Source organism: Microtus oregoni, unplaced genomic scaffold (assembly GCF_018167655.1).
Source record: "Microtus oregoni isolate MIOR12 unplaced genomic scaffold, Mior012 000004F_ref0000308, whole genome shotgun sequence".
In the NCBI taxonomy this organism is placed as follows: domain Eukaryota; kingdom Metazoa; phylum Chordata; class Mammalia; order Rodentia; family Cricetidae; genus Microtus; species Microtus oregoni.
Window position 1 is genome coordinate 31,084,921 of NW_024543063.1, and position 14,924 is coordinate 31,099,844.

The following is a 14,924-nucleotide window of genomic DNA, read 5'->3' on the forward strand; positions in this document are numbered from 1 at the left end:
TCAAGAAGCCTGGGGCCCCATGGTTAGAATGTGCCTTGGTCCTTGCCCCATCATCAACTTTGTAATGCGGAACACCAAGTGACCCTGAAGTGAATTTTGTTTTGTTTGAGACAGGGTCTCTCTAGTCACAGCTGGCCTGGAACTCACTATTTACACCAACCAGCCTGGCCAAAATTTACAATGATCCATCTACCTCTGCCTCTTCAGTGTCAAGATTAAAAGTGCACTACCGTGGGGGCTGGAGAGATGGCTCAGAGGTTAAGAGCACTGATTGCTCTTCCAGAGGTCCTGAGTTCAATTCCCAGCAACCACATGGTGGCTCACAACCATCTATAATGAGATCTGGTGCCCTCTTCTGGCATACAAACATACATGGAAGGAATGTTGTATACATAATAAATAAATAAATCTTTAAAAAAAAAAAAAAAGAAAAAGAAAAAAAGTGCACTACCGAGTTCCACCCCACCGCCCTTAAAAATTTTAAACATTTTATGTGTATGGTTATTTTGCCAGTGCAGTGTCTGCAGAAGCCAGAAAAGAGCCAGAGATCCCCCTGAACTGGAGTTAGAGACAGCTGTGAGCTGTCATACAGATGCTGGGATTCTCTGGAAGAGCAGCCAGTGCTCCCAGCTTCTCCCAAGCCCTACGTTTTATATTCCCGCTTACTCATGTGGAAATAAGCTTTCTACAGCAGGAGGTTACACTCACATCTCCTAGTGTAACTTGTATAACCCTGCCCTTTTCTGCTGGTGTTCACGGTCAGTGTTATTGTGCACTCACCCCTCCTACTCCATGTATTCTCCCTATTTTCTTAATCCGTGTGCATTTCTTATACTGGACTATAATAATTAGAATTATAACTTTTTTATTCTTTTATTTTTAAAATATTCATATAGTCAGTTGCAGAAGCAGCAAGAACTGTTCAGAGTCTTTCCCTGTAGCCTGGACTGATCTCAAGTTACTGATCTTCTTGGCTCAGCCCTCTGAGAGCCAGGGTTATAGGTCTGTAACACTATACTTGTATACTTTGTAATGTATATTTTGTATACATTACAGTATATATATATAATGTATAATATGTAACACTATACTTGGGTCTAGGATTATTTTAGGAGCTCTGTGACTTTACTTTCCAGCTGACAAAATGTGGTGTAATACACCGGAAATACACCAGGGGGACCTTTCCCACAGCTTTAGCCAGATAATGGGCACAGAATCCTGTACTAAGCATTTCCCCCTCTGCATTGATCCTACATAGCCACAGATGTTCCCTAAGGCATTTAGACCAGACTTGAGAAGGATGCTGCTTGGTGGGACATGTTGTGACAGACACAGGGACATGACCAACTCTCGTTTTGTGCTAACATCCACACACTTGGGTGTGGGCAGGCCCCTATCATTGCATTCCTTGGTAGCCTGGCACATGGAGGATTCTAAAAGCCAACCAGAGGCTGGGGACAGTTGGTAGCATGTTTGCTTAGCATGCACCAAGTCCCAGGTGTGATCCTCATCACTATATAAAAACCAAGTGAGGTGGTCTGTACCTGTAATTGGAGTACTTGCGAGGCGAAGGCAGGAGATTCAGAAGTTCAAGATCATCCCATGGCTGCACAGTGAGTCAGAGGACCACCATACATGAGAGCTTATTTCAAAAAGTGAAAACTTTAAAGCCAGGTGGATGGCCCTGTGGTTATCGTCTACCCAGCTCTTTTTCAGAGAAGGTAGATCTGAAAGGGACAGAGACAGATGGCCATGGGGCTTCATACACTCAGGCAGTGATATCCTTCACCCTTTGTGGGTCCCTCTCAGCAGGTAGGGACAGGCTCTCGACAAAGAAGTCCTTGCCCGTGTCCATGAGAAGTGTCTCAGGAGTATAGACCAGAAAGGAGTCCTTGGCCACTCAGCAGGACTGCTCCATGCTGTCCCTCACAAGGTTATTCACGAGACGCATCCTTGAATGTCCTGATCCCCTGTTTGCTAGCAGTCACGCGAGACCACCTCTGTGAAACTGGAAAGACCTGCTGTTAGCTGAGTGAGAGCCTTGGAGAGTCCAGGAACCCATCCCATCTGGATCTGCTCTCCAAGGCTCCTGGCTCCCTTCCCATATGTGTGACTCTCATATGGTGTCAGAGTACATGTCCCATGTGTAATATATATGTGCATCTGAGTGCTGTATGTATGTGTATGGCTGTGTGCACATGGGTACATGTTTAGGGGTGTTATGTACATGGGTTAGTGCTGCAGGGAGGTAGCCACTGAAGCCTAAACCATGGGTTTTTAAACTAGCCAATGCCCACGTGAGACATTTTGCAGACATCTGGGTTCCTTCTAGACCTCCCCTCCAAGAACTCAGCTGTTCCTGTGTCCCTGTTCACATGGGACCATTCTCAAAATCTGCTCTCCAGATGCTCGGAAGTCCCTCCCAGGGCTGGGGTACTGACAACATACATACTCTGTGCTTAAAGGGATTTATTGCTTGCATGTGTCCTGAACTGTCCCCGGGTCAGCACACTGCTTGTTTGGGAGAGGGTGTGTTTTTGCATGGACAACATGTGCTCTTGGGTTGTCTAGTCTTCCCTGAGCTCTGAGAGCACTGAAAGAGGTGCTGGTCCTTAGGATGTCACAGGAGATTCAGACTGAAGAGCAAAGGAACCAGGAAGGCCAGCAGAGCCCCAATCTGGAGGTGGGTGCTGGGGGCTTGTGAGTAGCCATAGTCGGTCCTGCAGGATCCACCCAGCTCATCCAGTTGGATAGGTTCTTCCTCCGGAACTTGCATGTTATTGCTTGCCTGGAGACAGACCCAAGTTAGGCAGCCTGCCTGGGTGGGCAAAGGGCAGGACCCAAATGGCCCCTTTGTCTCACCAGTTCCACTTCAGAGAAGACCCGCAGCAGGTTTTCAGATAGTACACCTCTGACTTCCGTCTCTGTCCAGTTCCTCCTCAGAAGCTCCGCTATCAGATCCGGGTACTTGGAAACATCCTCCAGTCCCGCAGGAAGCCTACACCAAGACCAAGAGTCCCAGGCATTGCAGACAGGATACTCTCCAGGCATACGAAGGCCAGAAGAGTAGGCTTGCAGCAAAAATGCCCTGCACTGTGCTAAGGACACTCTCCCTCCCCTGTCCCATCAGCACATGTCAGTAGGATCATAACTCCATCAGAAAACAAGATGTCGCTCTTACTCTGTAACGCCATCATAGTCCCCTCCAAGGCCCACAGCCTCAGCGCCTGCCACCTTCTTGATGTAGTCCAGGTGGTCTGTAGGGAGTAGCAGGTGTGGGTCTTAAGCGAGGCCCTCCCCCACTTGGTCACTGTGTGGTCATGTCCACTTACCAGCCACTTGGGACAGGGTGGCATCCTTTGAGCAGGACACAAAGTAACTGTAGAAGTTCACCATCACCAGACTCCTTTTGCTCTTCTGCTCAGAGAGGGGTGGGGGTGAAGGTTGGAGAGGACCCACAGAAGACAAGGGGCTCCTCTTCCCTCTTCGAATTCCTTACCACCAGCTGGAGCACGTCATCAGGTACATTCCGCCTGTGATCACACAGGCTGTAGGCTGAGGAGTGGCTGAAGATGACCGGGGCCTCGGAATACTCCAAAGCGTCCTTCATGGTCGCCACGGACACATGAGACAAGTCAATCATGACACCCAGGCGGTTCATCTCCTTCAGCACTCTCTGGGGGAGGGGGGACAGGATTGGGTACATCTCACAGACACTGGGAACTTGGGGCATGGGAGAGGCAGCGCTAGATAGGTGTGAATTAACCCTTTAGTGGCTAGAGATTGTGGGGTACTCAGGACTCAGCAATTTAAACGCTCAGGGGTTCCAACATACTCAACCCTGGAAACAAGGACTGTCAGCTCCATGTGACTGAGGAGGATACCAAAGTCCACTGAGGCGTGACACTTCCCCCCTCACCTTCCCAAAGACTGACAGTCCCTCGCTCTCAGCCTTGTCATCTCCCTTGTCCACCATCCAGTTGTCGGCCCTGAAGAGAAACACACGGGTGTTTTTCCAGGGGGCAGAGAGAAGTGTCGCCCTCACCTGCCTAGCCGACAAGGCCTGGCCTGGAGCTCGGGAGAGTTCTGGGTACGACAGAGGTCACACGTTTGGCTTCCTTGTCTGACCACATCCCAGGGGCTTCACAGCAGGACCCCTTACCAGGGTGTGTTGCAGTTGTGGGTGAGGGTCAGATACCGCATACCCAGATGGTAGAGTGCCCGCAGGACGCCCAGGCTGCTGTCGATTAAGTGACCACCTTCTACGCCAATCAGACTGGCCACCTTCCCCTCTCCGAAAGCCTGTCGGATACCTACAAAGAACCAAGGAGAGGGTTGGCACTAAACATTCAGGATTCAAAGTCCCACCCTCTACTCAAGACCGAGCCTGGCAGGGGGATGTTAGTGCCTTGATGGGACACTACCTGAGCTGCTGGTGACACACGAGAAGGTCTCAGGATATCGTTGGCACATGCGGTGTATGACATCCATCTGTTCCAATATCCTCTTCACGGCGTCTTTGTTTTGGGTGTCACAAGGCAAGTACGCGGACCAGAACTGGGGGCCAAGGGGAAGAGTGGATGGCCCAGACCGCTGATTTCTGAGTCCACCCCAGTGTATACATGGGTCTGTTCTCCTGCCCTTTCAGAAGCCCCGGGGGGCTGGTTCAGACAGGTGTGCCCTTCCAAGGCCTGGGGCCCAGGTGCCCAGGAGGCATGCTTCTCTAAGGCAGGCCCACGGGGAGTATAGGGGAGACCCAAGTGCAGAACGAACGGGAGACCAGAGGATGTACCTGCCCCCCCACAAAGCCAGCCTTCAGCTTGGGGATGTTGGTGTGTGTTTCAGTCAGTGTGTTCAAGTCGGCCTTTGAAACATTCAGCCTGTTGTTGAACAACTTCAGGAGTTGCCAAGGTAGGTCGTTGTGCCTGGAGGGAACGGGGGTGGGGAGTGTTCAAGGTGGATTAGGAATTCAGAACCAACTGGTTTGCAGACTGCCCTTCTCCAGCTCAAAATCCTACAGTTTAAGTAAGACTAACAAGCAGGCCTCTGAGGTGGAATGCCTCTGAATGGAACACACCTGCACATGGGTGAAATTCCTTAATTGCACTCCTAGTCAAGGGACCATGAGCTGAGTACGGCTAGACCGGGCTTCTTATGCCCCTCATCTACCCCCCTCCCCCGCACAAGGGTAAACCCCTGCTATGCTGCAAAATCACCTGGGCCTGGGGGGGGCTGGAAACCAATGTAGGAGCAGGCACCTTATAGGAAGATGACACTTTTTCTTTCTTTCTTTCTTTCTTTCCTTCCTTCCTTCTTTCCCTCCCTCCCTCCGTCCTTCCCTCCCTCCCTCCCTCCCTCCATCCCTCTTTCTTTCTTTCTCTTTCTTTCTTTCTTTCTTTCTTTCTTTCTTTCTTTCAGACAGGGTTTCTCTGTAGCTTTGGTGCCTGTCCTGGAACTAGCTCTTGTAGACCAGGCTGGCCCTGAACTCACAGAGATCTGCCTGCCTCTGCCTCCTGAGTGCTGGGATTAAAGGTGTGCGCCACACCGCCCAGCTGAGTTGTTTTTTGTTTTTAAATAGGGTCCTTCTATTATGAAACATGAGTGTTTCATAAAATCCAGTGTAGCCTTGGCCTTAAGCCTGCAGTGAGTGACCCTTTAGCCTCAGCCTCCCAAGTGCTGGAGTTACAATGGGAAGTACGTACACCCACATTATATGACAGCTGCCTCAGGTTTGTTGAGTCCATGTACCAGGTCACCTGCCTATCAGTTCTCCTTCACCCTGACTCCATCTGCTCCCAGTAATGACTTCCCCAAAGCTAGTCAGTCCAGGAAGCTCCTTTGGAAAGCTCAGAGGATGTGCCCCTTCCTAGGACTGGTGCCCAAGTCACCCCCCAGCAAAGAGACACATAAGCTTCCGTCCCTGTATGTGAACTCACACCCAGAAGATGTCCATGAATGAACTGGACTGAACTCATCCCTCTTACCCCACCCTTTCCACTTGGCACAGATCTATCACGATACACTAACTGAATGGATAAATGAATGGGTATGAACCAGCCAAGGCAACCTTGGCAGCTCTCTGAGGCAAGGCTAGGTAGGCTCCAGGAAAGGGACTTTAATCTTTTGTCTGAGTACACTTACAGTCTATCTAAGAAACTCATCTCCACTGTGGGTACTGGGGAGAGGTGGAGCACTTGAACGGAGTCCTAGATGCCTCAGGAGCCCCCTGCCATACTTGTCCTCATTCTCCCTCCACCCTCTTTGGGAAGACGAAATAGGACCACAAGACTCCTGTCTTCCGAGGGAACGGAGCCACCTCTGCCAGGTCAAACTGCAGTGCAAAGCTCCTTAAGCCTCAGGGATCGAGGGTGCTGGTGGGAGGAGGTCCAGTAGAGACTTCCACGAGAACCCAGTGAGAGACAGATTGGCCAGCAGCAGCAGGCAGATGAGAGAGCTGGAAGACTGGCCTTGCTTCGGCCAGGAAAGAAAGGGTGGGAAGGAGCTGGCAAAGACCTTCCAGTATTCTAGCAAGGTCAGAGGGATCAGGCAGTGTGAGCTGAATGTACGAGACACCCCCCACATGCACTGTGATCTCCACAAAGGAAAAGAGAGGCACTGAGGTATTTGATTCTCAGTTGGGCACAAGATGGGGGAGAGACAGAAGGATGCTCAAGAGGACCTTCTGTAAAACTCTAGGATAACTCTGAAGCCATTTTTGACAACTCTGAGGCCATTTCTGAGGCCTCCCTGCAATAGTGCTCCCCCCTCCCTTGGGAACCAAGAACCTAACAACTTCACATGCACATACAGAAATGTTGGGGATTTTCCATCTCCCTGTCTCCTTGTGGATGTTCTCCAGAGAGAACTCAGTTATTGAAATTGGGGCAAGATAACCCACAAATATTGACTCAGTTCCTCAGATATGGTTAGGATGACTCACAGATGTCCCCCCCCCTTGTTTCTGTGGCTTTTTTACTTTAAAAGTAGCCTGCACCAGCTATTCGGGGTCCTTGGCTTGAATGCTGAGTGACCCTGTCATGACAGAATTAATTAAATCCTCTTGCTTTTACATCAACTGTGGTGTGAGGGTGGTCTCTTGGGGTGACTCCTCCTCAGTGATTGGACTTCAGGGTTCAACATTTCTTGGGGTAAAGCCACCCGCACCTCAGCTTTTCAGCTGAGATCCAGGTAGGGACTTGGATCTCTCCCTCAGATATATGACTAAAGAGTTGGGAGACCTCAGAATTCGCAGATGCAACCAAACTCTGAGCTTTGGGAGCCCTGGGAGCCAGGTGCTGGGATGCTATCTCCTTCCCTCTTTTCCTGAAACCTTCCAGGTCCTAAGATTCTCCATCAAAGAGCCAAGGCCAGAAGGAGATAAGAACCATGGTATGGGGGGGGGGGGGGGGGATGGGACTGAGCCTCCTAGCAGAGGTCTGGAAGCTTCTGGCCCTTGCAGGCACTTCAATAGGTAGCCACTCACCCATCGATGACCGGTGTGGTCTTCATGATTTCCTCTGCCTTCTCTCGGAATGTGTCGGATACACAGATGGCCAGTAGAGACCAGAACCACCAGATAATCGACATTGCCATGTCCCCAGAGATCTGCTTCCACAGCTGCCTTGGCAACTCTGTTCTGGCCTATACACAGAGGGAAAAAACAAAAACCTGTCTAAGAGCCAGATGGAGCTGCTGTGCCCGTCAGGAGAAAGGACAGAGGCCTTTGGTCCGGGTAATTAAGACTGAGAGTCCTGTTTATAACTCCCAGTGTTCAATGAGTAACCACTCCATTCCCTTTCAGAATAGATAGCACAGATGATCCCACACTGGCTGTTGCTGTATTGGTTAGATAGAGGCATTAAAAGATACCGGGGTTCCTGACCCAGAGAGGAGTCCCAAAGGGGCTAGTACAAGACAGTTTCTTTGTTATCTAGCTTGCTGGCACATCTACTCTTGCTACCTTTATGCAGACCTGCCCTTTGGGGCTCAGTTTACTGAAAGTGCCCAAATTCTGACTGGCCAGGGCTACAGCATCCAGAAAGGGTCCCCCTGGTGCCTACCCAGCTCCAGGCAATACCTGGTTCTTTCTTTCCCCCTGACCTTGAGAAGAAAGGTCATTTTTTTGTCAGGTGCCTGGGCCCCTGGGCCTCACTTTCCCTCTTGTTGACAGCACCTCAAATGGTTGCTGGGGAGACTGGGTCAAGTGGCAGCTTTCAATGTACCTCACTATTGGAGAGAGCTGTATTTATGTCTTCTCCCCAACTTCTATGGTCTCTTGGCAAAGAGGTCCCAAGAATCCTTAATACCAGGACCCTATACAAAAAAATGCCACTCACTCTCCGTGTACCTTGTGGTAGGAGACATCCTAGGTGTCCAGACACATGCTACCCCCCAACCCGTGCGTGGCAGACAAGAGGGCATGGGCACCTCCTACTTTGATAGCTGCCATAGTTGCCCGGGCTTGCACCATGATCTGTGCCTGTTTTAAGGCTGAGATTACAGCCATGCTCCACCACACCCCTACAAGAGAAAACTACATTTCTCGTTTTATTGTCCCTTCTTGAACCCCTATGCTTGGCGTGTCCATCTTCCTGTCACTCCTTTGAGGCATTTTCTCTTCTGGTTTACTGGTCTTACATAACCCCGTGTACCTTGCAGAATCCTGAGTGCCTAAACCCTGGTCCGCCACATCCCTTTAGGAACAGTTCGCCTTTGTCCTCCGTTCTTATTTTCTTTTGTGGTGTTTTTCTTGTCTGCAATTCTTTCTTGGGTAAAATCTCCTGAAATACTGTGGTCAGGTCTGCATCCTCACTGAATGAGTCCAGCATCCCTCCCCTGGGCCACTGTGGGAATGCTGTCTGAGCCCTGGGTCTCCAAACCTGGGGGCATCTCTTTGTCTACAATGCTTCCCCAGAAAGGGCCGAACCCTCTGTTTAGACCTGCTTGGCCCTTGACTATGTACTTCTTCCCACGTGTGAGTTCAAAACTGTTGTTGTGGAGACAGGGTCTCATGTCACCAACTCCCGCACTGAACTCTTTTTACTCTTGTTTAGTTTTTAAGACAGGGTTTCTCTGTGTAGTCCTGGCTATCCTGGAAGTCACTCTGTAGAGCAGGCTAGCCTTGAACTCAGAGTTCTGTCTCTGTCCGAGTGCCTCTGAAGTCTGCCTCCTGAGTGCTGACATCAAAGGCATTGATTGCCTGGCTTGGCCTTGGACTCAGTGTCCAGCACCCCTCACCCAAGTGCGAGGATTATACAAGTATGCCACCGCGCCCATCCTGGATTGCTAAAAACCACTTTTAAATTTTCTCCTGTCATCCCTGTATTGGTTTAAAAGTCCTAGTGGGGCTGGGGATGTTACTCAGGGTACAGCATTTGCCTGGAATATACAGAGCTAGGGTTCAGCTTCCTGTGCTGAAAACACAAAAACATAACGGTGTGGCCTCATGGACTTCCGGTTCAGATCCTGGGTTTCTACACTGTTGGTCCCTTCAGAATTGTATGCGTTTGTCAGATATTTCAGCCTCAGCTTCTTTGAAACTGAGGTCATTGTGCTAACCTGCTTATTGGTAGAAAAAGTTAGAGAGTGGTTCTCGACCTAACGCTACAACCATTCAATATAGTTCTTCATGCTGTGATGACCCCCAACCATAAAATTATTTTTGATGATACTTCATAGCTATAATTTGCTATTTTATGAATATCTGTTATGAGACCTCTGGGTCTCAACCCACATGCTGAGAGCCACTGAGGTTTTTTTTGAGGAGGTTCTTCTTAATCAAACTAGACATTATATTGCCCATCTAAAATATCTGTAATACTATACCCGGGAGGCTGAGCCAAGAGGATGGCAGATTTGATGCTAGTGTAGGCTATAGAGTAAGACCTTGTCTGTAAAAACTGTCCTACTATTATTCTGAACTTCTGATTGTCCCACATTCTCCCCACAGTCTATGGTCTCCTGATATGGCAGCTTCCCCCAGCACCCAGCTCTCCCCCTTTCCTCCAGACGCCAACATCTGACTTTGCTTCTTCCGGGGTTCCTGGCTGGCAGCTGGGAGTCTGTACTTCCACGGTTCCTCCTCTTTGGCTTGGCCTCTGACTCGATTAGGACAAGCCCTTGCAACATTCTCTGGCAGCGGGTGTGGAGGGGCTGCATCTCTGAGCTTTTACAAGCCTGCACTATGTCTATTCAGCGTTCACACCAGGTCAACAGTTTTGTCGGATGTGCAGTTCTGGGGCGTAAATCATTTCCCCATGAGCCTGAAGGCTCTGCGGTCTGTCTCACTTGAACTGTTGCTAGGAACAACATCAGGTCAGCTGATACATAAATAATAATAATTTATTGTTCTAGTTCTTTCTAGAAGATGTGCTTTTTCTCTGGGCATTGCCACCTCTTCAGCCTGACAGTTCTGTGCTTTCTCAATTAGTGACATGTTTTTGAGTCTTTCTTTTTTTTTTAAAGACAGGGTCTCATGTGTCCTCCAACTGTCCGCGTTAACTGAGGGTGACCTTGACTTTAGGATCTTCTGGCCTCCTACAGCGTGGGATTACAGGTGTGTCCCAGTACACCTGGTTTATGAGGCGCTGGGAATAGAGCCCTAAAGCTTCATGCATGCTAGAAAAGGACTCTCCCAATTGAGAAACATTCCTAGCGCCCCTTTTATGGACTTATTCAGACATACGTGTTACATTTTGTTCTTATTTGCCCCTACTGACCCTCCCAGCCTTCTTTGTCACTTGTGGGTGTGTCTAGGTGGATGTGTGCTTGTGTGTATGCAGGTACACACATATATGCAAGCATTGTAGCCCACAGGTTAGACTGTTTTGTTTTTGGAGTGGGTGAAGTCGAACCCTAGCTTTGTGTAGACTAAACCAGAGGTCAGCCTTTGGCATTGTTCCTCTGGAACAGGGTTTTTGAGACGTGGTCGCTCACTGGGACCTAGGGTTTACTGATTCCACTAGGTTGGCTCCGTGAGCTCCAGTGACCCGCCTGTCTGTGCTTCTCCCAGACAGCATTTTATATGAGTGCCAGGGATCAATCTCAGGCACTCATGCTTACGGGGCAAATATTTTATGTGCTGAACTACCTCCCCACACCCTGCTCTTCATTCTGAGGTGGTGTCTAGGCTGGCCTTGAACTTTCTATCTTCCTACCTAGGTTCACCTACCTATGCCCCGCCCTGTTTCAGGTTTTCCTGTGTGTATGTATGTGTGTTTCTTTATGCCCTTAAGTGATTTTCTCTCTTTGTCTTCAAGTTTGATTTCAGAAATTGTATATTCAACTTCCCAAGACTGCCTTCTTGTTCTTTCCTTTGGCATTCTGCTCTGGTTATGAAAACCACATCCGTCTGTAGCAACACTATTTTCTTTTGTCCCCTTCAGTTGACTGAATGAACTCCAGCCTCCGTTTTCCTGTTTTCTGGACTTTCTTCCATTGCACTGATAGCATTCCACGGCCAGCTGCCGAGTCCTGTTGTTTCCTACTTGTGTTGAAGCAAAGTTGCTAGGCGGGACTGTGTTCTCAATTTAGGCTTAAATGCAACAAAAGGAGCCCACTGCTGACGAGAAAAGCTGTCCTGGTTCTGGAAAGTTTGTTTGTTTGTTTGTTTGTTTATTTATTTCGAGGCAGGGTTTCTCTGTGTTGCTTTGGAGCCTGTTCTGGAACTAGCTCTTGTAAACCAGGCTGGCCCCAAATGGTTCTGGACGATTTCTGTTTCAGGAATGTCTCTTAATGGCTTTTCTCCTTCCTTGGCTGGGTTTTTAGTTCCCTCTGTCTGTCCTCCTCTCTGTCTCTCTCCCTCAGGCTTTTCCAGACTCTCACAGTCAACTGACTACAATTCCAGCTCCAGGCCACATCTTTGCTGAGTTGGGGAACTCCCTCAGCTCGTTATCACCCACAGGGCTCCCTTCAGGAGCTCTTCCCTTCTGCCTCTCCTTCTCACAGTGTGCTGAGACCTTTGCCTTCTGACCAGCCCTTTCTGCGCTCCTGCAGCTTCTTCTTTAATTTTTTTTCTTCCTTCCTCTTGATGGTTAAAAATAGGATTTACACACACCCTGCTGATACCTCCTAGAGGATTCAGTAGGAGGAGGGGCGGCTACCGTTTGTTTCTGTCTTGACTTGGTTTGTGGTGAATTTTTTGTTGTCATTGTTCTGTTTGGTTTAGTGTTTTGTTGTTTTTAAAACAGGATCCCTTTCTGCAGCCTAGGCTGGCCTTGAACTCTCAGTGACCACAAGTCTTAGCCTCCTTTGGAGGACAAGCTAAGTTTCATGTGGTAGTGTTTCTGTTCTCAGTTATTTCTTCCAGTGGGCTGAATGTTGTGCATGGCATGGTCTCCAGTAACCTCACGGTCTTTTTTTTTTTTTTTTTTTTTAAATTTTCGAGACAGGATTTCTCTGTAGTTTTTGGTTCCTGTCCTGGAACTATCTGTTGTAGACCAGGCTGGTGCCTTTAATCCCAGGAGTCAGAGACAGGAAGACCTAAGTTCAAGGCCAGCCTGGTCTACCATAGCTAGAAAGAAAGAAAGAAAGAAAGAAAGAAAGAAAGAAAGAAAGATGCTCTTACCAAAAGCAGAAGGATCACCATAAAATAAACACACAGTACCTAAACAGTGCTATTCAATTCCAATCAGAGCCAGAGAAAATGCCACAGAGAGCAACAGTGAACCATTTCCCAACCCAGAAAATGTTCCATTGAGCAGGGTTACCCCAATGGGCCTGGAATGACTAAGTTCTGACACTGAAGGCCCCGGAAAGAATTACTAGCCAGAGCTTCTTACAGTTCCTTATACCAAGCCACGTTGTGATGTGGAGGCTTAGGGAGCTGCTGCCAAGCTTCTCTTGCCATCTGAGACCCAAATGTGCTAACTTGACCCTGATCATGCCACCAGCCAGCCACGGAGCAGAAGAGACAACTGCAGGGCAGCACAAGACCTCAGATCTACCACATCCTCCAATAAACACAGGTCACAGAGGACATCCGAACCATGCACGCACGGGTAACGCCCACACACAGCAAAAACACAGACACGCTCCTCACACGTCTATAAATCTACACGTTGCAAGTGTACTCCGTCATAAACACCATCTGCAGCAAACATGTGTGGACGAACATATCCACATTTGAAGGTTACTCTCTGTGCAGAGGTATCTTTGCAAACACAGGTCTGCCAGGTCCCACACATTTTCACAGATCATCACAGACAAGAAACACTTGGGCACACCCCTAACAAGCAGTTCCAGGTGTGTGGACAAGCTATGGATATATGTGTGAACTTTCCCACGCATGTTAAACAAGCATATACTCAAATCCTTAGACAGGAGGCTGCATGTGGAGGGGAAACCCGCATGTCATCTATCCCTATGTCCTTTCCCAGAGGATGTCACTGGGTCACAGATGGCACAGCAGACTAGCCTATCTCCCAGCTGCATACCAGGGTAACTTCCACAGAGATACCCCCATATCCGCACAGAGATATCCCCCATATCCGCACAGAGATGTCCCCCAGACCGCTGAATCTTCAGCTCCAACAGCCAAGCCCTTACCCTGACCTCTATCCCCAAAGCCTAGCTCCCTTCCCAGGGGCCTTGTCCTGTGGTACCTCAGGCCACCTGAAGAATAGCCTTCACTGCGGTCACCTCCAGGCCGTCCTCAGGATGGTGAATTCTTCGTATCTCTCCTCATCCTGCCCAGGAGTCCTTTACCGCTCCTGGTGAGCTGCCCCACAAGGTCCTCTTTCTCTTTTATCACCCCAACACTCTCGCTGCATGTAAAAGGGTCCTGCTTCTAGCTACTGCTTCCCCCTTCCCCACACCACCCTGGGCATCAGATACATGCCTCTTGCTCTTCGGCCTGGGGCTATTGAGCCCCCTCTGTCCATGGCCTGAGAGTCCTCAGCCTTGCAGACCCTCTCCCTTCGAGCTGTGGCATGATGTCATTCCCTGGATGTACAGACGCTGCTCACGGGATGCTTTCTACCCAGAAATGGAAAAGACTTTCTGTACCTCATTATTGCTTGGCCTCTACCCAGGTCTACTCCCCAGCACCCCGACACTCACCAGGAGCACACGCAGGTTAAGGGGGTACAGACGTCGCTTCAGTCCTGTGGTTGAAACCCAGAGAGACATCCAGCCTGCTCCCGAGTCCTTGAGCTTTGAAGGGCCACCTCTTTAAAAGGGAAACTCCCCGGGGCTTCACAATGTGCCAAGGAGAGCAGACAGGGCTAATGCCTCACACATGTCAGCTGCTCCTTGTCTCCGACAGGCACGCAAGCCCTCAGTGACGTAGAACATCCGGTGGGATCTGGGTCTCTGGGTCAAAAATCTGGGAGGGTGACATGCCTTTGGAGCCCTTTGATGTCATGGCTTCAGCATCAAGCTCTCCGAGTTATGCACCAGGTTAACTAGGTTCTGCTTCAGGATAACGGAGTTAAGAAGCCAGAGGAGTCTGGGCCGTGTGTATGCACTCCTGGGCTCATTGTGCTGAGCTCCATGTTCTTGGGATTTGGAGCCACGTGTTTGGTTTTCCTCCATCTTCTGATCCCTTATGACTCCCCTCATCATGGAAGTAAGAATGAACTGTGCTTCCCCAATCTAGGATGAACCAGCTGTGCTGGGGACAGCCCTGAGGGGCTCTGGATCCTTTATTCAAACGAGGAGGGTTAATTTTTCTCCATCCTCCTCATAAGGAGAACCAGAAGCAACCTCAGATTGGAATGTCCTCTGGCAGAACTACAGGCCTTTTGAAACTGTGGGAGGGTCTGGTGACTTGTGGTGAGCTGGAGGCTGGGATTCAGTGTGGCTCCAAGATTCTGTGGTGGCAGAGGGCAGGACATCCCTGGTGGGCTATGGGAGATGAGCGGGAAGGCCAGCTCCATCCGAGGGATATCGTAGGAAGAGCTGCTCCCTCTCAGAGCTCTAGCTAT

At 49.5% G+C, this 14,924-nt stretch overlaps 1 protein-coding gene across 1 annotated transcript; it reads right to left on the reverse strand.

Moving 5' to 3' along the window:
- Positions 1-382: 382 nt before the first annotated feature.
- On the reverse strand, positions 383-14,176 carry Dpep1 (dipeptidase 1). Its single transcript, XM_041650301.1, has 11 exons — positions 14,059-14,176; positions 7,484-7,641; positions 4,793-4,925; positions 4,425-4,557; positions 4,163-4,313; positions 3,920-3,989; positions 3,500-3,676; positions 3,333-3,417; positions 3,182-3,257; positions 2,863-2,998; positions 383-2,788 (listed from the first exon to the last, which is right to left on the reverse strand). Exons 1-11 carry the CDS (start codon positions 14,125-14,127, stop codon positions 2,621-2,623), a joined length of 1,356 nt encoding a protein of 451 aa, XP_041506235.1. The 5' UTR covers positions 14,128-14,176; the 3' UTR covers positions 383-2,620.
- Positions 14,177-14,924: the final 748 nt, after the last annotated feature.